Here is a 24,914-nt window from a genome sequence, read left to right as displayed (position 1 = left end):
AGTACCTCTTGCCTTGTGAAATCCTCAGTTTTAAGTGAATAGCAGCTCTCTACAGTTGAACCACATTGACCTTTGCTCAGCTGAGGGGTTCAGACACAGAGTAATGTAATCTTTGCTTTAAACCTGGCCCTGAGGGGTGCTTATCAGAAACCAGCAAGCCAAAGCTTCTTTTCCACGCAGAAGAAGCCTGGTGCTTATTGGTGGTTTGCTGTCACTGGTGGTAGCTAGGAGCTTTATGTAGAGCCAAACTGTCACAGGAGTCTCAATTAAGGGCTCAAGTTTTATTTTCTTTTGTATTTACCTGTACTTTTGGCAATTACCTGGTAGAAGCTGCTGCCATGGACCTCGAGCCAGTGGTGGAGGCTGAAGAAGCCATGGAGCTGGAGCAGAGTGAAGTGGAAGAGGAGGAGGTTGAAGAAAAGAATGGGAAGAATCTCTCTGAGAAGCCAGTAGAACCTGAGCAAGCAGCTGAGACATCTGAAAATGCTGAACAAGTGCCCAAACCTGTTTCGTTCTTACCCCGAAATAAAGAAGAGCTTCAGTGTCTGATCAAACACATTCAGGAAACAGTTACAGTGAACATCTTGCCTAAATTGCACAGGTGTATTGTTGCAAAGGTGAGGAGTTAATGTTTAAAAGGTCTTTTGTAGGCTGCTACTTTAAGGATTGGGATACAACTTCAGAGCCAGTGAAAAAGCAACACATTAAAAAAAAAAAAGACACAACTGGAGAGAGACCATCTGAAAGCACAAAAAAGGCTTCATGCCCTTTGCTGAGTCTGGAGTTTACTGACAGACCCTCTGGTCATGTGAATATGGTGTCCTAACTTCCCTGCTGAGAACTGTCTCAAACTACACAAGTGAAATGATTCATTTTGTCCAGCCTGTTGAAGAGTTCTCAGCCACTTGCTTGCACCAGCCTAGTTTCTGTATTGAAAACACAGGGATTTATCTCACCTGTCCTTTAGCTGTCTGGGTTTTTCCTGCAGTCATCAGAGGGTAGCAGCCTGTCATACTGGCCTCTTATAGGGTTTGTTGAGAAAAAGCAGAGTTTGTTACTGTATATTAAAAGTGCATTATGTCTTGCTCTCTTAAAAAGGTTAAAAGAGATGAGGAGCACAAGCTTGTGAAATCCAATGTTGTGAATGATGATGAGGTAGTTCGTGTTCCATTAGCTTTTGCAATGGTCAGAATGATGCAGTGTCTTCCCCAGGAAGTGATGGAAGCCAACCTACCAAGGTAAATCCCAGTGGGGCTCCTTACATCCCAGTGGGGCTGTTCATTGTTCAGGGAAGGAGTGCAGGCACCTTTCTTGAGCTGTGGTTACGTACATGGCTAAAGAGGGACATCCTAACAGACCTTAAATACTTCTTTTGGAAATTCCTGTTCCTAGTGACATGCACCTCTGCACCTCAGCATTTAACTGCTGTAAATCCTGACCCAAGAGCAGAGCTGTGAATCAAGGTGCAGAGGCAGGGCTGGTTGTGCTGGGGAAAGAATAATGTACAGAAAGAAAGGATAATCAGTAGAACCTGCCCTGAAGGACAGTACGTGTGTGTATGCCTATAAAACCTCTCTGTGAGGCTGGCTGTGAGTACAGCTGTGGTTGTGAAACAGTGCTGAAAAGCAGCTTCCTTGGCAGGGTAATTAGTTCTGCTTTGCTTGGAGGTGACCAAAGCTGTTTGTCTGTGTTTCCAGCATCTTACTGAAAGTCTGCACATTCCTGAGAAACAGATTTCAGGAAATACGGGACATTGCCCGCAACACCCTCATTAAAATCATGGAAGTGTTGGGAGTGCACTACCTTCTGTATATCCTAAGGGAGATGCGGTCTGCACTCATCCATGGCTACCAGGTAATGCTGAAATTCTTCCTCTTCTGCTCTCTGTAGGCTTTTTTTCTAGTATATTGGGAGGAGAATCCAAAGGGAAGTTGCTATTGGAATTGTTATGCACTGGTAGAATAGCTTGGTATAATACAAGTAAATATTGTTGCTAATGCCTACATCAGTCTTTGTTATGCCTTGCCAAGTGTCAAATAAGGGTCTGTACCCTCAAAGAACTGAGAGTCTAAGCCATTTTCCTAGTGAAGACTTAAGGTATGAAGGGGAAGGATGAATTTCTGGTTCCAGACAGATAGAGGAAATCTTTCCATAAGGTCATGAGGGCTAAGCAGTATCGGGGCGGGGGGGGGGAGTTGCCACGGAGACTGCACAGACAGTGTGTGGTGATGCTAGTTGAAGAATTGCTTCCTAGATCCAGAGCCAAGGCTCTGACTATTAATTCATCTTTCCTCTTTCCATGGTTTGGGTTAAGAATCATTTTTCATGTGAATTACCACAGTGGAGTAGCATGAGCTTCTAGCTGCTGTAACAGTGAAAGAACCAATTAGAGCGGCCTAAGTATATCAGTAAGAGCCTTGGAGAGAGAAGAGATTCCAGCCCTCTTGCCAGTATGGGGTGGGATAGGGATCCTTTTTCTCTTGCTACTACATAGATTCTCATCCTCTCAGTGTCTTTTTTTTCCTGTAATGAAAGCTCAAGTGCAGTATGTGTCTTGTGATGTCTCTGGTATGGGAGTGTCCCCATGCAGTATGATTAAAGAGGTCAATGCAGAGGTTTGGAATGATCTGTTCTCTTTTTCTGTAGCTCCATGTGCTGACTTTCACTGTGAACCTGTTACTGAAGGGCCTTACTACCAAGCTCAGTGCTGGTGATTTGGACCCCTGCTTAGATATCCTGATTGAGGTAAAAGCTGTTCAAGGCTAAAAGAAAAAGCATCATGAAGTGCTTGGGACATATTCTAGGAGGGGATGGTTTTGTCTGGATTGTCTCTGACTTGATGGCAAACCAGGCTGTTGTGTGTGTACTGCCAAGGAAGGAGGCACCAGTAGGCCCTGTTGTAGATGGGAATCAAGAGAAGTCAAGTGTCTCTGGGGCTGTATCCTGAGCCCTACATCCTGAGAGGGGATGGATTCAAGATTAAGACACCTACCTGTGTTTTCCTGTACTCTAAATGGCTGAACGAGTCAGCAGACATCTACTCAGTGCAGTCCACAGAGCCCAGGAACTCAGCTGGCCACACAGATGGGGTATAGTGGGATGTATTGATCTGACTGCAGTCCCATTCCTTGTGTCACAACACCACTGAGGGGTGTGAGAACAGTGTTCTCATCTGGTGTACTTAAACAAGGATGTTCTGTGTTGACAAAGGAAGGATAGACATGATTTGTAGGAAACCTGGAGAATTGTTTTTTCTGTGAGTGGGGGAGAATAGTGTTGTTCTGTTGCTACTGGAGAAACCTGCTTTTCTTCAATCATTCATTTCTCTTGCCTGTTTTCCAAAGATTTTCAACCAAGAGTTGTTTGGGAATGTAGCTGAAGAGAAAGAAGTGAAGGGTATTGTCTCCAAGATCATGGAAGCACGCAAAAACAAGAGCTACGATTCCTATGAAATTCTTGGGAAGTTCATAGGAAGGGGCCAGGTGACAAAACTTATTCTGCCACTGAAGGAGGTAAGAAAAGTCAGCCAGAGTCTCTCTTACAAACTGTGAGCACTCTCAATTCTGTAAGGTGATTCTAGAGCCTCTGGGTGGCTACTTTGAAATCACCTATGGAATCTTGCTTTGGCTTCCCATTTTCCTTTGGGAAAGCAGTGAGACTTTACTGCTGATGTCCAGGGTAGGGAGTGGCATTCTGGGAAGCTTTTAACTGCTGCTCAAGTGGATACATCCCACTTTGAGTTCTCCATGCACTCTCCCTCTGCCTACTCTTCTTTCCTCTGGAGCTTAGAAGTCCTGCAAGGAGCAAGGCTGCTCTGTGGTTTAGTCTCTTGCGCATGGAGGAAATGTCAACAAAATGTATACAGGGACTATCCATGTGCAATAATTGCCTTTTCAAAGATGCAGATTTTTTAGCAGAGTGCAAGCTCACACAGGAATGGAACCCTGGTTTGCTCATTAGCTCTTGTGTCCTGGTGGCTGTAGCTGAACTGGCTGGAGGCTGACAAGAGGAAGGGAGGGATGTTGGTGCAGAGCTGAGGCAATGGGATGCTATTCACCTAAAGAGCTGGAGACTGTGACAACATGATGAGAGAGAAATTGGTCTAGTTTTTCCCATGATTTCTGATTACAGATAACAGATAATTGCCATCAGGCTGTCCTCTTAAATTCTCATGTTTTTACCTTTGCAGACTCTGGAGAGCACTACAAGCTTGAAGATAGTTCGGAAAGTGCATGAGGCGCTGCGTCACATCATGGCAGGGCTCATCTTCAACTCAGACATGAATGCAGAATCCCTCCTCCTCCTCAGTCATGGTCTCATCAGTGAAAATTTACCTCTGCTCACTGAGAAGGCCAAGTGAGTTCCAGGGTGTTGTTCAGCTGGTCTGGTATTGGTTTGCTTGCAGAAATGGCAGTTCTCAAATCCAGCTGATCAAATGCATGAGAGTTTAATTGCTTTCATTCCCCTTTTGTTTTCAATGTAACTGAATCATTTGGGCAGTTACAGGGCAAAAAGAAAGCTTAGTAATGGGAGTTAGCATTTGTGGAACTCATGGGAGTCTTCTCTTGCAAGGTCTCTGGACCTTCAGCAGGGCTTTTTCACTGTCTGATGAGTTGATAACATGCATTAGGATGTTAGGATGGAGGAACAATGAACAGTGTTTAGAAGCAGGCTGCAAACATTTCCATGGGGCCAGGAACAAGGAAAAGCATGGTCTTTCACTTTATTGCTTTGCTGCTGGGGCAGAAGATGAGGAGAACCATCAGATTTTCTCTCCCTCTGGTGGTGTCACTGCTCAGAGCTGGGTTTGGGTGTCCTGCATTTGATGTTACATAGGCTGGCTTCCTCTAGAAGTCTGCTGTTTGCAGACTTCTTGGAGCACTGTTTGTAAGCCATCAGTAACTGATGTAATGATTAGTAAAGAAGAGCAGTGGGTAGTGGCAGGACGTGTATTTGCTTGAAGGAACTTCCAAAGTTGATCTGTCCACTAAGAAAAAAGTAAGGATGTTATACAAATGATTGTGTGTTTGTTATCTCTGGAATAGTGGCATTGTTCTCAAGTCTGAGTCCTGTCTAAAACCAGTTTGAAAGCGGCCCTCATGCTGCTTTCAAACTGGTTTTATTTCATTGTGGTCCATCTGTGACCTGCTTTTGCTTGCTGTGTGGGAAGCAGCTCAGCACAGTTCAGCTCCTTTTACTCCCAACAGCAGGATTGTTATGGAGAGGGTTCATATCTGAATATTTTCTTTTGCCATGCATACGCTGCTTTTCAGGAAAAAAGCTGCCCCTCCTCCAGACCCTCGACTGCAACCAGAGAGCTGCCTGCTGCTCCAGCCCACTCCCACAAGAGGAGGGCAGAAAGCTCGTGTCAGCAGCAGGACTAACACATATATCCTGGTTGATTCAGGACTTCGGGTAAGATCTCCTCAGATAAAAAACTTTGCATTCAAAATTTTGTTAAAGAGTATGCAAAGGAAAGTATTCTGGATATATTGTTTTAATAGCACAGCCATTAGCCTTAACTTCGCTTTGTATATTGTAACTCCAGTGCTTTTAGATACTTTTTTTTTTTAAAGTACCCAGCCTATTGAAATATTTGTGTGGGATATGGCATAAATTCTACTATAACCTGAAACAGTTGTGGGACCTTACTTGACTCTTTTGCATTCTGGCTGACTTTGAGATAAATGTCCTGATTTTTCTACGACAGCTACTGCACATGAGCCTGAAGAGATCCAAAGTAAATTCTTCTGAGGAGCATGCTTTGGAAATGCTAGACCCTTTTGTTCAGCTGCTTATAGACTGCCTGAAATCTATGGATGTCAAGGTACAATTCTGAGCTGAAGTCTGTGTGTTCTGTCTGCTGTACTAAGAGTCCTGCCCACAAATGTCATCTTAAAGTTAACTTGCAGGAGGAGAGAAAGCCACCAGTTTTTCAAACCTGCTTTAATAGGTGTGCAGATTAAATTGTTTGAGGACATGTAATCCCAAGGGAGTCTTGTGGCTGATGGAGGACTGAATGCTCTGCTCTGTGTTGCAGGGGGCAAGTTCTCCTAGAGAATGGTTATAAGAGGAATTTACAGACTATTTATGAGGATGTTCATGAGATCCTGTGGCTGCTGGGAGCAGTGTTCTCACAACTGTGATTTCTTCTGATCCAACTCCAAAGTCTTTATTCCTAGCACTGTAGGCAGCCACTTTTTGGGACAGTTTTTGGTTTGAGTGAGCCTAGAGCCCAAGAGTGGAAGGCATACCTCATACCCTGTCAGATACTTGGAGTGGGGCTTTCCATGTCTTGAAGGCAGCTCTGCTTCATATCTTCACCTGATAAAATCAAAGTTATAGAATATTGAAGTCGCAGATAGTGCTTTCAGAACTAAGAAACACTTGTGTTACCCATGAATGATTTGAAATAGGTTGGGTTTGTTAGCTAACTGCCTTTTACCACAGTTTTAGATAGCCTGACCATGTCGGTCAAACAGTGAGAAGAGTTCTCTCAGTGTCATTGTACCCACATGCTGTCCTTTGGCTCTTTCTCCCAGGTCATAACTGGTGCTCTGCAGTCCTTGGTATGGATTTTAAAGTTCCCTTTGCCTTCTGTCAGTACGAATATGGAGTCACTGATCAAGCAGCTTTTCCTCTTGCTGAAAGAGTTTGCCAAGACAGGAATAGCCAAAGGCCAGAATTTCCACCTGGTTGTGAGCTGTTTCAAAGTAAGTCAGACCCAGCTCTGCTCATTTCTGCTTTAGGATTAACTTTCTAGAATGAGACTCTTCTAGCTACAGATCCCTCCTGCAACTGTCCCTGGAGAGGTAGTCTGGAGATCAAAGCTAGTGAGGAATATGTGGCCTTGCTGATTCTTTCCCAAATACAAACTTAAAGATAGTTGCTCCCTAAAAATGGACAGCTTCTATCTGAAGAAATGTCTTTATAGAAACATATTTGCCTTTTTTCTTCATTGTAGTAGTATCTTGTTCCACCTGAGTAAATCCTGGTAGCTGAATTGAGATGTGGGGAGGGTACAATTCACTTGTTTACTTTTGTCTCACAATTGCCATCTGAAAGCAAAATGTGATGAGAATAGTGTTGGCCACATGTTCTGGAGCAGCAGTTTGTCTTTTCAGGCTGAATTTGTATAAATCAAGTCAAACTTTGGCGTGCACCTTTATTTTATGGCATTGCATGTGTACTGACAATGTGCAATTTGATTTTGTAGTGTGTAACAATACTTGTGAAGAATGCAAAGAGTCAGATAACAAGCAAACAGCTCCAGGTGTTGCTTGGCTTTGCTGAAGAAGACATTTACGACTCATCACGCCAAGCCACTGCCTTTGGCCTTCTCAAGGTATTTCTGTGCAGCAGTTGTGAGTGTTCTGTGAGCCACTGGAACAGCAGTGATTCTGCTTCCTGGTGAAAGAAAGGCTGTACATTCTCACATCAGGAACAGGTTGCAGATGCTGTTGAAGCTCTCTGTTATAAGAGAGGAAAAGTCAACAAAATTTTACTGTTTGACTTGTAGTCCCTGTTTAAAAGTGTTGGGGAGGTTGTTTTATACACAGTGCATATGAGGATGTATTTGGATCTGAGTATGTTTTTACTAAAGAATCAACATCTCTGATCATTAGACCATATATTCTGTGTTGCCCAAAAGAAACAGATATGGATGTGTAAGCCATCTTTTGGTTTTCTTTTTTTTTCCTTTGAGTTGCACTTTCTGTGTGTGAAAAAGTCAGTGTTAATGTACCACCTGAGACCAGTGCTGTCTGGGTTGTAGACACTGTATAAGCAGAATGATGTAACTCCAGCTGTGCTTTCACATTTTCAGGCTATTTTATCCAGGAAGCTGATTGTCCCTGAAATTGATGATGTGCTGCAGAAGGTTGCCCAGCTGGCTATCACAGGTCAGAGTGAGCCAGTGCGAGTCCAGTGCAGGCAGGTTGGTGGAGTGAGGAGTCTCTCACTTTTTTTACAGCTGTCTAACAGCCCAGAGGGTTTAGTGTGACCATACTGCCTCTCACAGACATGTGCCTTGGCTCTGCTGAACCCTGAATTCCATTTCCCCTTCTTTGCTGATCTTTATTCCCCTTGCTGTCTGGCTTCAGTTCTTGAGACTGGTGCATAGCAGAACCATAGACTTCTTGCCTATAGTGAGACTGTGGTGTGCCTTCATAGAACTGTAAAATTGTTTAGGTTTAAGGTCATAGAGTCTAACCCTTAACCCAGCACTGCCCCATCCACCACTAAGCCATGTCCCTGAGTGGCACATCTATACTTCTTTTAAGTACCTCCAGCCTATTTTAAATAATCCACCACTTCCCAGGGCAGCCAGTTCCGGTGCTTGACCACCCTTGCAGTGCAGAACTTTTTCCTAATATCCAGTCTATACTTCCCCTGGCAAAACTTGAGGCCATTTCCCCTTGTCCTGTCACTTCTCACATGGGAGAAGAGACCAACCCCCACCTGGCTACAGCCTCCTTTCAGGCAAGTGTAGAGAGTGATGAGGTCTCCCCTGAGCCTCCTCTTCTCCAGGCCAAACAACCCCAGCTCCCTCAGCCACCCTTCATAAGACTTGTGCTCCTTACCCTTCTCCAGCTTCATTGCTGCTCAGCATCTCAATGTCTTTCTTGCTGTGAGAAGCCCAAAACTGAACACAGTACTTGAGGTGCAACCTCACCAGTGCCAAGTACAGGAGAGCTCCTTAGCAGCAGTGACATGGTCTCTCCTCTGGAGGCTTTTAATCCTATGTAACTAAGCTTTGTTCTTTTTTAAGCCTCAGGATAAGTGAATTTTCCACAAATCCATAATTGCTTTCCTCTACTATCTTATTCTTTCCAATGTAAAACCAACTGAAAGACAGAACTGGTTACTTTGTCTCAAGCATTGGGATATAGGTGCAGTAGGATCAGGAAATACAGCTTTCATAGTTACAGGATGGATTTTGAAGGATGCAGGATCTCTTCACAGATGCCTGTGCAAATCACAGTAGTTTAAAAACTGATCCTGTTCCAGGCACAGAGTTTGGCAGCAGTTGTTGACCCTTTGTATAATAGGAACAGGATGAAAGGGATGATTCTCATAAGCTTGCTGCTCTGTCATTAAATTGTCTTCATAACCTTTTTACAAGCTTACCTGAGTGTTTCTTTTAACTCCTCTCCGTATTGTTTTTTCTTTCCAGATTTACTTGAAATACATTCTGGATTACCCTCTTGGTGACAAACTGAAACCCAATTTGGATTTCATGCTTGCACAGCTGGAGTGAGTTTATATTTCTGACTTGCAGTCACTGTTCTGTGAGAACAGAACTTTGTTTTTAAATATTATTCTAGTATGCCAAAAAGCTCTTTGTTATGAGCAGAAGGCATGGATGAAGTCTTCATTTTCCTACTTGTGAAACACTTTTCCCAAGTCTGGCTGTTGGATGAAGCAAATGCTTTTTTCTTATCCCTGTTGCACTGCTAATATCATTCTTTATCTGTTTGTAAGCAAAATTTCTGTTGTTTGCTTAATAGTTTACCACCTGCACTGGCTGTGAATCATCATAAAGTCGCCCTAGGACACAGGTGAAATGGAAAATCCAGGAGGAATAAGGGAAGGTGCATTTTTAAGGGACTGCTGTCCCATGGCAGCGTCTCAAGTGCAATTGCAGGCACAGTTAAAACAACTGTACCGATTCCACAGGAGTGTTGTGCCTCCAACCTCCTCCTGAGCTTCACCCCTCCCTTGTTCAAGGTGACAGCAGTTACCAGGTTCCCCAGCACAGTGTGGCTGTGCTGACTCAAGTGGGCTGGAGTCAGCACTTCCTGGGCTGTTTGTGTCCCTGTGCTCATTCTCTGACAGACAGATCACTTGTCCACAGTATCAGGCCAGGTCTGGTAGCTGTTGTAGAAAGATCTCTATCAGTGCGTGTTTCTGGAATTGGTTGTTGTGAATTGTTGGCAACTTCATAGGAGGATTAACTCATTCCTAACAGTTAATCCTTTATTTCTTCGCAGGTATGAGTATGAAACTGGGAGGGAATCTGCACTGGAGATGATTGCATACCTCCTCGACACGTTCCCGCAGGTAACGAGCACCCCCTGGTGTTCCAAGAATCAGGCAGTTACTGTGGGTTGCAGTAACAGCATTTTCCAAGCAGCTAATTTTGGAAGCATTTGCTAGTTCCTATTATCTCTTATCATGAGCAGAACATTCACTTATCTCCAAAGAACCTGGCTTTGCTCCAAAAGAGGAATGACATACTGGAAAGTCTGCAGTACTTCTTTGCCTAATGTGTTCTGTTTGCAAGTAAAATAAAGCTGTGTCAGCTGGAGTTTGGATAAACTCAATTGTGATTTATGGCAGGAAGAAACACAACCAGTTTAGGAAACAGGGTAGGAATAGAAAGTGAGAGTTTTCTTGCTGTAAGGGTTTTTCAATATTCATGAGAGATAGTTGACAGAACTGGTGTGTTCTGTTCGGTTGGCCTGACTGGAGAGGAAGGGCTTCTCAGTGGGGTGGATCAACATAAAAGCTAAAAACTAACTGCATCTATGCAAGATCATATAGGCAAAATCCTAAGCTGCCTTGAATCTGCAGCTGGAGCTTAACTGTGCATTCAGGACACTGGGAGAAGTGCAATCAAGCAGGAATTTGGAAGGAAGAGAAATTCTGCACAGTAAGCTGTGCTTCAGCACTGCCTGATGAATTAATATTTCAGATTGGTTCCTGGGAACTCTTTAAGGTGGCAAAGAACTGCAGTCTCTGAGAGAAGGACATTTGGGTGTTGCTGCAATGCTGAGGACTTAAGCCTGTTTCAGTGAGAGTTGGTCATGAAAATGCCCTTTAAGGTTTCACACTCTTTGCTGACCCAGGGATATGGTAGCAAGTCAGAGTCAAAGCAGAGCTGGGGCTGCTGTACACTCCCTGTATGCTCCAACAACAGGGTCATCCCATTTTAGCAGTTCAGCTGCCTTGACATGGAGCCTACTCAGGGCTAACACTGCTCCTGAATATAGTGCAGCAAATACTCCTCTTTTTCTCTTTAAATCCTGGAAGCTCCTTTTGTGTTTGTGGTTGATAATGGTTGTTTCTTTCTAGGATCTCCTGCACAAATACTGTGGGCTGTTTTTTCTCTCTCTTTGTATGATGATGATAAATGATGACTCAGCCAAATGCAAAAAGATGGCAGCTTTGACATGTAAATCTCTTCTCCGTAAGATCAGCAATGAAAAACAAGATTTGATGTTTTCACTGGTCACTGAGTGGTTTCACAGCAAAAAGGTACTCTTTGGTCTTTTCACTGACCAGGTCTGAACTCTATTGGAGGGCTGAGTAAGATTAAGGCAAGCAAGAGATTGCTAGTACCAGAGCTGGTGGGTTGGTGGATTAGTTGTTCCTGACTTAAAGAGCAAGAAATGGTACAGCTTCATAAAGCTGCACAAATATAGGGACCTGCTGATGCTTTAGGTCAACCTACAGACTCTTCCCAGCTGCATTTTGCAGCTCTCTAAAAGTTCCACTTTTGGCTCAGTGTAGTCTTTGCTCAGGTTAGAGTTTTGAGCAAATTCCTTAAAGCTTTTCTGATCCCAGCATTTTGTGCTGACTTTATCTCAGACATGCTTCATTCTGTTGCTGGCAACTGGAAGGCAGCAAACATGGTCTTCAAGATCTACTGTTTGGATCTGGATGCTTGGGTGATAAGCTGTCCTCTAGCTGAACCCAGGTTCTGTCCTTCTACACTAGTAGAGTTAGCATTCTTAAACACTTCATGGTTTCCATCCTAGGATGTTCAGTTTTGGTTTGTAACTGTAAGCTGCCTGTTGCATTGTGCAGAGTTGAAAAGTAACTCCCAGATTTCTGCAGTTGGGATTTCAGCAGTTCTGGCATTCAGTTTTAGGGTGCATTCCCAGGGATAACTTGTGCTGCCAGGTGCTTTTATACCTTGCTGGCAGCATCTCCTTTTTCAGTATTCTCTGAAAACCAGCTTCTCTTAAGGTGCTATTGCTACAGGCAGAAAGTAAGGTTTGCTACCAGCTCCTGCACTTGGGAGCTGCAGGATTTGATTATAAGAGTTAATTTTTTGTTATTTCTTGCGTGTCAGAGCTCACACAGGAGGTTGGCTGCCCAGGCATGCGGTTTGTTTGTTGAAGTGGATGGAGTAATGTTTGAACGGCGCCTTGCAGCAGTCCTCACTTTGATTGAAAAAGAAATCAACCCAAGTAGATTTGAAAATGTAAGTAACTTTTCTCCATGCATGAAGCTCAAGTGAAGAGAATTTAAAAAAAGGGAAAAAGTGTAGGAGAGATTTAATGGTTGAACTTAACTGTTCAAGACTGAGGAAAGGCACAAAACACATACATCTGTTCTGAAGAGGACCTCACTGACCTAGAACCTTATTTTTTTGCCTGTAAGCTCAAGTTTGATGTCATATGTCACAGCACAAGGGGAAAAGAAACTTTGCAAAGCCACCTGGCCTGAGCCTGCAACCATACAGTGTAACCAGCGGATATATTGTTTCTTGCAGTGTGGGAAATGTGTCTGCTAGCTGCAGAGATTTGTGTAAGCATTGCATGTCAGGAGTGCATGCATGTGACTGTCTGCTTTGTCCAGGGTTATCTACAGCTTTAACTTTCAAAGTACTTCCTGTACTTTAAGACCATGATTTTGTTGTATGGAAAATCTTTTTAGTGCACTTGATTAACTCAGAATAACAAGGCTGCCTCAGAGTCTGCTTGGCATGGGATAATCCCAAAGGGATCCCAGTCACTGTGCCTGGGGAGTGGCCATGAATGTTACTTATGTTCAGCATGCTGCCCTTGCACAAGAGAGAAGAGACTCTCAAATCTGTAAATTGGCAAGAGATGAAAATAAAATACCTGCAGTGAGGAGAAATTTGCTGTAATCACACTCTGTGCTGTGACATTTACTGACAACTGACATCAAGCCAGCTGGTGGTTGCAGGCACAGTGAGGCCCACAGGCAGCACACACAGTGTTGTCATAACAACTTGGGGCTTCCCAGGTGATACAGACAAATCTGCACTCAGCTGGGCTCTGACGATGAGAATCAAATCTGCACAAGTACGTGCACAGACATAATGTGTGTAATTGCTTGCATGTAGAAACCCAGCAGTTTGTTACAGTCATGTCTGTATGAAAAACAAGAAGAATGATTCTAATACAATCTCCTGCAGAGATTGTCTCCAGAGGAAATGCTTCAGTGAAGGTGCTTCTGTTCTGTTTACATTGGGAATTGGGTACAAGTCAGTCTTCTGGCTTTTTTTGAACGGTTGATCTGAAATTTATTTAGCCAGGACTAATCAGGACTATCCTCAGGTTCTCATAAGTATCTTTCTTCACTTGCTGATTTTATTAGATAACTGAAGAAGAAGAGGAGAAGGCTGCAGATAGGCTGCTATTCAGCTTTCTTGTGCTGGTAAAAAAGCTAATCACAGAGTGCAACTTGATTCAGTTAACCAAGCACAGTGATGTTGTGAGCAGGATCTGGGGTAAGTATCATTCAGGAGCTAGTACAGCTGTGCTCCAAGAAAGATTGTGTGCCTTCTGGTTTTTCCCATGCTAATAGAAATGACTGAACTTAATTATACAAGGTTTCCATTCTGCAAAGTGCTAACACACAGCAGATATTGGGCAATGAAAGAGAAGTTGCTAATGGAAAAGGTTACATGCTTGATGAAAACAACACACCCTCTCTTTCAGTTGCTTGGAAGTGCTTTCTATTACCCACAGAGCAAATAATTGGAAACTATTGCATGTTTCACCATAATTACATTCTCTTGGATGAAAACATTGAGGTCTCCTGAGAAGATGAGATTTCCTTGATCACACATACCAGCCAGAAAATGATGATACATGGTAATAGTGCTCTAAATACTGTGCCTGTCAGGATGTAAAGACCTGGGAGTTACTTGATTCAAGCAATTTCCCTGTGTGCAAGATTATAAAATATGAGGCTGGTTATTGCCATTTTGTTGCCCTTATTTTAACTTTTTCATTTGCTGCAGTCAGAAGACCTGATGTGGCTGGTTAGTGACTTTGAAGAGTCCAGCCTGCCTTTAGTGAGATAGCAGATAATCATTGTTATCCTGGATTTTGGCCAGAGGTGAGACAGGAGAGCAGCTCCATGTCTTCTCTGAAGCATCCTTGGCCTCTCTGCAGGGGTTTGATTGGACCATCAGCAGCAGGCCCAGCTGACACAAGCCAGTCCCCCAGACATCCTGGGCAGATGAGCTGTGGCACCAAGTCCCCATGGGGACTGTAGTTGTTGCAGAAACATGACTTGTCTGATCACTGTGGGGACATTTGGCTACCTGTAGGTTTTTGCTGCTCTTCACTTTGGCTGGATTGAGTTGCTAGAAACTCTTTTATTATATTCTGAGCAGATGAGCACAGTTCATTTAATTCACCTTTTTATTGCAGCATATGTTGCAATAAAAATAAATTGTTGGGAGTAGCCTCATTCTATTTTTGCTCTCAATGGACCATCTCCTTTGCTGAAAGAGGTTTTCTTTTCCCCAGATCATGTCCAGTCTCACCTGTGGTATCCTCATAGCTGGGTCTGGCTGACAGCCACTGAGATCTTTGGCTTGTTGTTTGCATCTTACAAGCCAGAAGATCTTGTCAACAAATGGAAGGAAAGAAAGTCAGGGAAGAGAAAAAAGACACCAGCAGAGCTGTCTGCATCTGCAGTCTTCTTGACTGCTGAACTGGACAAAAAGGTAATGATGTCCATACTACTCCTTCACTCTGCTCATGCCCATTCCCCGACTGGGACATAAAAATAATTCAGTTTGGCATGCATGTTTCTCTTTTAGTCACTTGTCTGCTGTCTAATCCTCGTCACTCAAAGCGTTTGAGGAGGTGGCTCTGCTGCTGGGAGGGGGCTTCTCCGGGGTCTTATTCTCAGCAGCACAAAAATACCTTTCCAGTTTGTAAGATGCAGGCAGAAGTTGTGTTGATCCTTTGGTCTCCCCTGGGAATTGCCTTTGGTGACTGTAAAATACTGCTTTGAGTGTCTGCTGCCAGCTCCCTTCAGTGGAGTCATTCCTTTCTCATTTTTCATTTCCCCAGATGAAGGAACTCGTGTTTGCATTCTGCCATCAGCTGCAGTCCAAGTTCCTGGACATGTCTCTGAGCGAGCAGGTAAGGGCAGGAGCCTGTCTGGGGCTGCAGGAAGGCACAGAGCAGGCCCTGGCACGTGAGGGATGTTGTGTCCTAGGTGGTGGCACAGAACAGATACACAGTTCAGGGCTAGCTGCTCTCTGCCCAGGGCACAATCCTCTGTCAGATCAAGTCTTGGCTCTTACAGAGGCAACCCACAGTGACTGACTCCTCTGTTTCCACACTTCAGGTTATAAAGAATTTACTTTTTGTGGCCAAAGTTGTTTACTTACTAGCTCCTGCCTCAGAAGAAGGTAAAGAGGCAGATGGAGAGCTCAGGTGTGAAGTGGAAGAGCAGGAGGTCTCAGAGGATGAGAGAGATACTTCTGCTCAAAGAGAGGAAGAAAGAGAGGACACACAAGAGAAAGGCCAGCCAGCCACACTGCTGTGGTTAATGAAGAAGCTCTCTGTCATGGGGAAGAGAGAAGCAGCATATTCCCCTAAGGTCCCTTTAAAGGTAAGAACAGTGTGTGGTCCCACTGCTTTTGATGAGGTGGGCACTTCTACAGGACAGTGTTGTTCTGGCTCTTTGCTTTCAGGGGAAAAGGGGCAGAGGGTGCTGTGAGCTGGCATTGAAGTGAGGATTAGTAGGTGCTGAAGAAACGCCTACTGTGTTTTGGGGCTCTCAGGAAAGGCTTGTGCCAGTCCTTGCTAATGCTTCCAGCCTCTTGAGGGGTGGGGGAAGAGTGGTAAAACCTCAAGGCACCAAGCTGAAGAGAACAGAGCAGTACCTTTGAATGCCCAAGAGTGTTCATGCAGGCAGGGGAATGGCAGCATGGAGTAACTTGCTAGGAGGAGGAGGGAGGTGTGGGAGAGCCTCACCAAAAGCACTGTGGTTCCCCATGGTGCAGAGATAGGTTGAACTTGTGTGTCCTCAGCTGTTGAGAACAGTGAGAACAAGCCTGTTGTTCAAAGTGTCAACAGCTGCCAACCCAGTCCCAGCTCACACAGCAGGGGTTGCGTCTCTCTAAAGGCTGTACTTGAAAGCAGTAAGACCTTGAAACAGCAGTGAGTTTGTGACTCAAGTGTCTAAAACAGCACCTGCTGTGTTGAACAGTGATGCATGGCCCTCTGGTAGCAGTTCAGTTAGGAAGCTTTCTTCCAGCTTTCCTTACTTCATGTCCCACACACTTCTTTTCAGAGAAGCTGCATCTTTAAGTTCCTGGGAGCAATCTCGGTGGATCTGGGGCAAGACAGGATCAAGCCCTACCTTCCAACAATTCTCACCCCTCTGTACAGGGAGCTGAACAGCAACTATGCAGAGCAAGGTAAGGGATTTCCCTCACAAAGAGGAATGTGCATCACAGCTATGCCCCAGTACAAACACTACCTGCCATTCCTTTTGTCTGCTGAGGCATTGATACTGTAATCAGTGAATTTCACCTGCTTGCTGCCTAACCAAAATACCAGGAAGGGAGGAGGGTGTATGTCAGCTGAAATAGAAACGTGCATGTTCAAAGATTGGAATGAAGTTAGGAATGCTCCTGTGTTCAAGTGGGTAAAGCTTGAGCATGTGGTGTAGTGGGAAAAAAGTAGTACTCAAAGGTGGGCTCATGGTGGCAAGACTTAGAGAGTCCTTCCTGAGAGGAGCTTGGAAGAACTGTTTGAGAGACCGGGGGAAGTATTTGCCCTGCTCTCAGTTTTCCTTTGCACCTCTTTGTAGCCTTTTTTCACCCCCAGAATCTTTTTTCCCCCCCAGTGATTGTAGTTAATATATTGCCATTAACTAGTGATTCCAACAATTGTTTTGCTTACCAAGGGTGCTGACTGGAATAATCTTTATTTCCAACGAAGCCTATTTCACTAGAAGCCTACTGGCTACATATAGAAAGAAAGCCTCTTGTAATTAACTTTGGAATGACTTCACCCTTCTAAAAAATTTTTTTGCTTCTGAGAAGATTTGTTTGTTTGTTTGTTTGCTGGTTGAAAAGCTACTCTCTGGGAAAGCTGGTGGAGCACCAGCAGATTTCACAGGCACCGGTTTGGGCAAGGTTTATCAGTGCAGCCATCCTTTATTAAAGAAAGAGGAATCCATATTGTGCTCTTGGCTTTTGTTCCATATGCTGAAAAGATTAAGTAAGTAAGTCAATTTTGTTTTAATAGATCCAACACTGAAGAACCTTTCCCAAGAAATCATAGAACTTCTCAAGAAGTTAGTGGGGCTGGAGGCCTTTTCGCTGGCCTTTTCTTCTGTGCAGAAACAGGCCAACCAGAAAAGAGCAATGAGGAAAAAGCAGAGGGCTTTGCAGGTAAGATTCCACTTTCTCTTGAGAGGAAAAGAAATAGGGCTTCTCTAAAGGCTTGAGAGATGCCCAGGAACGGGAGTTTGAGGAAGAACTTCATCTTTATTTAGGACAGTTTCATCAGTTCCTTTATAAAACGTGGAAGAAGCTGTGTATGATCGGCCTCTTGCACAGGTTCTGGCTGACAGGGATGGTTTCCTGCTTACCTGAAGGGCAAAGCAGCCTGAATACCACCCATGTGTTGTCTTAGCAGTAACCAGTTTCTCAGGAAGTTCATGATTTTCACAGGGACTGCTGTTAGTTGTCAGTGAACTAACAATGTACTGTTTTTCCTTAGACTGTAGCAAATCCTGACATTGCTGCAAGGAGGAAGCTGAAGAGACACAAGAATAAAGCAGAAACCAGGAAGAGAAAGATAGAATCCCTGCGTCCTATGTACAAGGCCAAGCGACATCGAAGTAACGCACTAAAAGATTTGGCAATGGTGGAATAAAAGGGCTTTTCCTTCCTGGAGGATTAATTTATGAAAAGTAATACTGAGTTAAAGAACTAATTACTGTTTTAAAAAGTACTTACATATTTCAATTGTATTTATTAGTATTTTTATGTCCTTTTTCATCAAGGATCTTAAGTAAAAACGTCTAAATTTTTTCCAAATCTGTATATTTACCAGAGCATGTACAGTTGAATGGGCAACAACTATGATCTTTTATATTAAATTTTACTTCATTTGTAAGAAATGGGTTCTGTGATGATTGCATTTCTGCCTGTGAACACACTGGTCTTGGAGAGACAAGTCTGCCTCCTGACTTTGATTTGGCCTTCAGTTTCTGCAGCTATACTGAGCTACTTACCTGTCACTTCTGGCTGAGAGTGCAGGAACAACAGCTCATGAAGGTGGAAGTTAAATTCAAGTCACTGCCCTGGCACATCAGGGCAGCAGTGTGTGCTGAAGACACTGGTTTTCCTTTCAGACACCCACTGAATGCCATGTTGGCAGCCAGAGGTGCTCTCTTGCTGTACCTCACTGTAACAGTGTGTCTGCACTGCAGGTGCACCTCTGCAGGTGTTCACCTACATGGCTGCTGGAACTGGCAGCCCTTGGACTCGTTCCTGTAAAGCAAGCAGCAAGCAAGCAGCCTCTAGGAAGCAACACACCCTGGGTATAGCTGACAGTTCCAGATTTTATTAGTGTTCTATCTACACCAATATGCTGGCCACCAAAACCATCAAAGGAAGGGGGGATGACAAAAAAAAACCCACCAACTTTCTCAGCCAGTAAGACTTTCATACAAATTACCCTAAGTACATTCTTTAAACAAAAAGTAAGAAATGGAGTTTCATAATGTACACATTCACTTATTTCAGTTTTACAATTGGAGAGAGGCATCCACATTACAGAAGTCAAACTCAAATCTGATCTATTTACAAGTATCTGTGGCCTGAACATACTTAACTGCAGAAAGGAGGATGCTGGCTATAGCTGACATTTCTTGCACTGGTCAGTTTTGTATCACTGCCTGCTCTTCAAGGCCTCCACCAACCTAGGAAAAAGGTTAAGTCAGTTTACTGAAAGGTCATTTCAATTCTGCTGAAATACTTCCAGCAGAAAACCAGCCATTCTTCTAATGTGGACTCTTTTATGTCGGACTATCCACAAATCCAGTCTTATAAAACCCCAAATGTGTAAAATTAGATATATGAATGAAGCATAACTAGACTGGTACTCACCATTCCATTGCTTCATCAAGCCCTGTGCCTTTAGTTGCAGAGGTTTTGAATATCTGCCATTTTCGGTCCTTCAAAGCTGGTAAGCCAAGGGCATTTGCCATTTCTGTGGGAGTCATGGCCTGTTCCATGTCCTGTTTATTTGCAAACACCACCAAAATGGCTTTCTTCAGCTCTTCTTCCTAAAAAAAAGGGAAATTGTGGAAGTTGTTGCAGAGACTTCTATGGAATTTTAGGAGAGAAAACCTATATAATAAAAAACTTACATATAAAAAAAGAACTTCAGCAGCTCTCAATTATTTTGTTTGCTGATTTCTGTTCTGTAGAAAATTCTTCAGTGAAAGAATGATGTTTATTTTCAATTCCAGTATGATACTGAAATTTCAATACCAATATGAAACTGTTCCCTATAGGAGCAGTTTCAAAACATGGCCAGTCCAGGTTATGAAACGAGCTGGTAGCTGGATTTAACAAGGCACATTAAATGAGCTTGCAGGTATTTTGGGTGGCAAGGCAAGAGAGAGAGAAAGGAAGTGTTGCTCAACTGATCTTCTATTACCTTGTTCTACATTTGTTCTTCAGCTTCAAAACATCGTAGGATGTCAATTACTAATTACTGTCAATCCTTCAGGGCTTGATCTTGCCACACTGCAGTATTGAGCAGCTGTCCTGGCAGGCAGGTAAATTTTCATGTGACTGCAAGGCTACATGAAATTAACTGTCCAGATAATGCTGCACAAAGCCATGAAATACCTGCAGAGTATTCAGTGCTTTTGTCAGTCAGAAGTGCTGCATGGGCTATGCTGAAGGCTGAAGTTTCACAAGTGAAGTTGAGTTTCACTTGGTTCACTGAATCAAATTTCATATTTACTCCAAAAAAAAAGTTTTAATTTCTCAATTTATTTTACTGATAATGACTGTGATCCTTGTTTTCTTACCTCTAACATAGCAACAAGCTCTGATTTTGAAGTGCCAATTCTGTCTCGATCACAGCTGTCCACTACATAAATGACAGCGTCTGTGTTTGAATAGTAACACCGCCAGTAGGGCCTGCAGAGGAGACAGAAGTTCCAGTCATGTCATTTGCATGTTAGCAGTTCCTTTTAGCTAGATAATTAAAAACAGATCACCCAGAGGAAGTAAAAACTGTCCCTGGGGTGAAAAGCCCCAGGAGGCAAGCAGATTTCTTCAAGAGGCTACAAAAACTAACAGATAGTACAAATACTCTCCGAGGCACAACAAAAAAAAACCACCCAAAAAACTCCAACCCAACACAAAGCAAATAAAGAAGCAACTTGAAAACAGGGAAAGAACAGATATGCTGGGGACAGATTTATTTGGGAATCACATTGCAGGACATCAGGCCCATAACTGAGGGACAGGAAAGCAAAGAAAGTTTAAAGACATAAGCATCTGCATTATAATCACCAAAGAAGGGTCACCAGAGAAATCTTAAATTAGTAATTAATACAGGCAAGTAATTAACAAGGATCAAAACAAAACACCTTTTTCAGAATTACTGTCCTGAAACTAAAAAGGGAAGGAACCTTTATCTCACTAACTGCACCTTCCTTACCAGCTAACTACACTGCACCTTGCTACTAAGCACTGAAAAAGGAATCACAAGGTGATCACACAGGGGTACTGTTAATGACTCATTACAAAACTTGTGAAGCTTGCTAAAAAATTGCCATCTATACCTAAAAACAACTTCACTACTCTTAAGAATGCAAAGCTAGGAAGTATCTTTCTGGGTTTTTATCACCCCCTCCACTCTTTCTCAGAATGCTACTCAATTGCCTCCTACACTAATAAATTTGTTTTTCAAAGTAAAACCAAATAAAAATGAAAACACTGGCTTGTTTTTTTCCAATCTGTGCATCACAGGTTTTACAAACTGAATTCCATTAGATGAAAATGCTCTCCTGAGAATGGGCTTTTAAAAACTTAAAACAATTTTCAGAAATGCCTGCTATGAGAATTCCAAGAAGTTTTTAGAGAAAGTTAATTGACTTTAAGAAATCTATTACCTTATGCTTGTCTGTCCTCCTAAGTCCCAGACTTGGAATTTAAGATTCTTGTAGGTCACCGTCTCAACATTGAAGCCAATAGCTGAAACAAAGTTAAACAATTTCACTGTTGGTGATTTTCCTGTTTTTCTGAAGAATATCACAGCACTCAGTTTAAAATTTTCAGACCTGAAAATTCTCAGTAGCTCATGCCCTTTGAAAAGCTACCCCAACAAACATGACTCAAAATAATGCAGAAATATTTTTTGAACTAATTAAACCACATTGTAAACATATTGTAGAGATTTGTAAGAAATGCAAAGGTTGTTAAAAATCAACAAGTCTGAAATCACTAAAAGAAACAGAGCAAGGGTTAAAGAACTGGCCTGCTGTGATTACCAAGTATACAACTGACAGCAAGAGAGCACTGAGGAATGTGTCCTTCTGTCCAAACAATGTCTGCACTCTTTTAAGAGCCACAGCAGAACCAAAGCAGAACCAACTTCTCAGGAGAGGACTTGATACCAACGTCTGGAAGATGGCAACAAGGCTGCAGTATCACATATGTCATTCCTTGTCCTGCCAGCCCAGAGAAACGTAGCACAGGGAAGTGAACAGTGGGCACAGGCTGCTTAGAATTTATGGAGGCTGAAATAAGCAAAACCCTCAGGCAAAAAGATTAAGTCCCAGCAAACTGTTGGCTTCTAAAAGGTAATAGAGGCCTGAGCAAAGTGAGATTCAGGAAGAACACAAGAGACATGTCAGGGACATAAAAAAGTCAAGCACCCCTTGTCCTTCATGTTACACAGAGTGATCATGGCCCTTGGGCACACACACTGGGTGGGTGTGGCTGCATGAATGCCAAGACAAGTGGTGAAATCAGTTGCATTTTTTTAAACAAGCATCATCCTCTCCCTTGAAACCTCACATTGAGTTCTATTACATTTTCTACAGAATGCAAAGTTAAATCATCTTCTTATCCATGTTAAACAAAAGTGTTCATACAGCCCTTGTCAAAAAAAAAGGTACACCATCCTATGTACAGCAACAATGACCTCTGAAGTTCACATAATACCTGTATTTGGAAACAAACTCATTATAGAGTGCACATTTACCATCTATTGAGTGCTGACCTACCACAAGTAGTCTGTGTAATCATGCTAACAATCTTGAGGTCAAATGCTTTTTGAATTTTTTAAGGCAGCATAAAATATTTTTTTGTAATACTTTTATCCAGGAAAAGTTCTTAGATACAACAGTGCAAGGCTCCCACACCATAAGGTCCTTCTGTTTATGAAGGAAGCATGTAATAAGTTCAGCTGGCAAAGTTTCTGTGTCAGAGCTACAGGCAAATCACAGGCTCCAGGCAAATACTCTCCCTATGGGCAGATCACTTACTTGGAATGGTGGTAACAACTTCTCCAACCTGTAACCTGTAGAGAATGGTTGTTTTTCCTGCTCCATCCAGCCCCAGGATGAGAATCCTCATCTCTCGAGTTCCAAACAAACTGGAAAAGATGGTGGAGAAGAAGCCCCCTACAAAAACCCGAAGAGAGAGACATTTCAGTGTCAGCCAGCTCTGTGGAGGATATGCAAAGGCAGACGGACTGACCTCATCTCTTACTGGCCTACAAGACATTTCTCTTCTCCACTGAAAAAGGACAAGTCCAGGCTGTTGCCCAAATGGCTGCTCATCAACATCATGTCCTCCTGGTTTATGCTGCCATTTTATGATTTTATGGTAGCTCACTCCAGCAAATCACATTGCAGCAGTATCAAATCTCACTGCAGTTACAATTTTATTTTTTCCTTTTCTCTCCTTCACCAAAATATGAGTCATCTTCTTTTTGGCTTGTATCAGACTCTACCTTTTCAGTGCCAGAGATTATACAAGGACCAAAAGAAGCCTGAAAGAATTCAGCAACAGAAGATGTCTACAGCCTTCCACAGGACCAACCGCTTCTTTTTTTCTTAAAATTAGGTATAAATCAGTTTGACCTATTAAATCAGTTCATTACAAACAGCAAAGCTGCACCAAATCAAGTATGGTAATGCTACAGAGAAGTCTAGCAGCTGATTTTAAATGTCCTTCTCATTCTTTTTTTTTTTTTTTCAAAACTGGCTTGCCCCAGCATCTCATTTATTCTCTAAATGCATGCAAGAGTACTTGTGGCCAGGCTAATATCTGATTTATGCTTACTAGATTTTTATTCATAAAAAGAATACTGATGTTCTAAGCCAGTAACAATTCCCTTTTTTCCAAAGATTTTTATAACAAACATATCTAATGTTAAATCATAACTTTGTAAATACACTTAAAGCCTGCAAAATGTAATGAAACATCCAACAAGCCAGAATCATTGACAACACTGACAAATGTATCAGAGAACAAATTAAGAAGATTTGCAACCAAAATCTTACTGAAAGATACTTTGATAAAAATTATTCCCTATGTTTGCCTATCTAGGCATCTGCTTTTCCAGGGAAAGGAGGGAGCAAAGCTTATACTTCAGAAGGAAATGAGACTGATAACAGGTTGCTTTATTTCTTCTAGGCCCATCCCACCACAGAAGCCATACACTACAGACCTGGAAAACAAGAAGTTATAAGGGACCATGAGTTGCCAGTCTGCATAGTGCTGCTCATGGCACCTCTTACTGCCAGGCAGGCAAATAACCTTAAGAGAACTGATCTGGAAAAAGGTATTTCGATAGAAACATCACAAGCAGAACGTTACCACTGGCTGCATGGAGGCCTAAGATGCAAAAATTCTTTCAGTCAGTAACTTTGCTTGCCACCAGACACCTCTCACTCCCTCTTTTTATATGCTATTGTGCATGCTTTTCCCACACTAAAACACTGCTCACACACCATCTACAACAGGACAGGTTCACCTCAACCACTCAACCCTCAAATTCAGGGCCTCTCTGTAATATACCCTCTACTTCATCTACTGGTCTGCAGGCCCTCCTCTCCTAATCCGCTCCTTAGCAGCAGCCCATTTCAGACTCGATTCACAGTTTAATTTTGCCAGGTGTCAGGAGTAGAGCACCTGAGGATATGACCGAGCACTCCCTCCTGCGGCTGCTCGGACGAGTCCCCATCGCAAGGCAGCCCCAGCGCGGCCTCCTGCAGGGCCGGCTGCCCGGGGACCGGCCCGCGGGCAGGGCCTGGCCTGAGGGCGGTGGGCATCGCCAAGCGCGGCCCTCAGCCCGCTCTGCCGGCGCCGCCGGCGGGCTGGAGACCCGCGGGAGGGCTCAGCACCGACCCGTCCGCCCTCCCCGCCGCAGGGAAGGGTCCTGATGGACAGGTCCCCTCGGTCAGCCGCTTCCCGGCCGCTCCTCACCCATGTCGAGCCGCTCCGCCGGCGCTCCGGCCCGCCCCGCTCCGCTGCCCTCGCCGCGCTGGCCCTGCCGCCTCCGCCCGGCTCCACGTCGAACTCCGCGGCGAGTAAACAAAGCGCTCCGTGCCCGCCGCCGTTTCGACACACGGAGCCCGGCTGCGCCCCCGGCGCGGAGAGCACGGCCTGGCAGCGGGACCCTCGCCGCGCCCTCCCTGGACACGCCCGGGCGGGAATCAGAGCAGGGAGAAAGGTCTGGAGAATAAAAACCGCGGCCCCGGGGCCCGCGCGTGGCGAATCTGCGGCGGCGGGAGCGCGCGGCGGGCGGGGCCCGGCGGCGTCACCGGCCCGGGGCCTCCGCGCTGCCCCGAGAGCCGGGCGGAGAACGGGAGCGTCGGCCGCACAACTGCTCGGAACCACGGCCGGCTGCCAAAGG

The 24,914-nt window shown here is 43.9% G+C and overlaps 2 protein-coding genes across 2 annotated transcripts in view; one reads left to right on the top strand and one right to left on the bottom strand.

Annotated features, from left to right (window-relative positions):
- Positions 1-18,141, top strand: part of UTP20 (UTP20 small subunit processome component) — a 63,179-nt gene extending 45,038 nt beyond the window's left edge. Inside the window, exons 41-62 of the mRNA XM_066549556.1 lie at positions 328-617; positions 1,099-1,238; positions 1,698-1,854; positions 2,647-2,745; positions 3,345-3,512; positions 4,190-4,356; positions 5,274-5,415; positions 5,711-5,827; positions 6,543-6,713; positions 7,217-7,345; positions 7,826-7,936; positions 9,176-9,255; positions 9,993-10,062; positions 11,077-11,259; positions 12,080-12,211; positions 13,354-13,486; positions 14,517-14,716; positions 15,069-15,140; positions 15,349-15,615; positions 16,300-16,426; positions 17,262-17,407; positions 17,739-18,141. Coding sequence (XP_066405653.1) covers positions 328-617; positions 1,099-1,238; positions 1,698-1,854; positions 2,647-2,745; positions 3,345-3,512; positions 4,190-4,356; positions 5,274-5,415; positions 5,711-5,827; positions 6,543-6,713; positions 7,217-7,345; positions 7,826-7,936; positions 9,176-9,255; positions 9,993-10,062; positions 11,077-11,259; positions 12,080-12,211; positions 13,354-13,486; positions 14,517-14,716; positions 15,069-15,140; positions 15,349-15,615; positions 16,300-16,426; positions 17,262-17,407; positions 17,739-17,894 — 3,257 coding nt within the window. The 3' untranslated portion in view covers positions 17,895-18,141. The remainder of the gene's footprint in view (positions 1-327; positions 618-1,098; positions 1,239-1,697; positions 1,855-2,646; positions 2,746-3,344; positions 3,513-4,189; positions 4,357-5,273; positions 5,416-5,710; positions 5,828-6,542; positions 6,714-7,216; positions 7,346-7,825; positions 7,937-9,175; positions 9,256-9,992; positions 10,063-11,076; positions 11,260-12,079; positions 12,212-13,353; positions 13,487-14,516; positions 14,717-15,068; positions 15,141-15,348; positions 15,616-16,299; positions 16,427-17,261; positions 17,408-17,738) is intronic.
- Positions 18,142-18,565: 424 nt separating this feature from the next.
- Positions 18,566-24,612, bottom strand: ARL1 (ADP ribosylation factor like GTPase 1). Its single transcript, XM_066549555.1, has 6 exons — positions 24,485-24,612; positions 22,537-22,674; positions 21,160-21,241; positions 20,068-20,179; positions 19,133-19,311; positions 18,566-18,945 (listed from the first exon to the last, which is right to left on the bottom strand). Exons 1-6 carry the CDS (start codon positions 24,486-24,488, stop codon positions 18,915-18,917), a joined length of 546 nt encoding a protein of 181 aa, XP_066405652.1. The 5' UTR covers positions 24,489-24,612; the 3' UTR covers positions 18,566-18,914.
- Between the last annotated feature and the right edge of the window lie 302 nt (positions 24,613-24,914).

Source organism: Molothrus aeneus, chromosome 5 (assembly GCF_037042795.1).
Source record: "Molothrus aeneus isolate 106 chromosome 5, BPBGC_Maene_1.0, whole genome shotgun sequence".
Classification (NCBI taxonomy): Eukaryota; Metazoa; Chordata; class Aves; order Passeriformes; family Icteridae; genus Molothrus; species Molothrus aeneus.
Note: the sequence above shows the minus strand (reverse complement) of the source record. Positions and strands in the feature narration are given on the sequence as shown.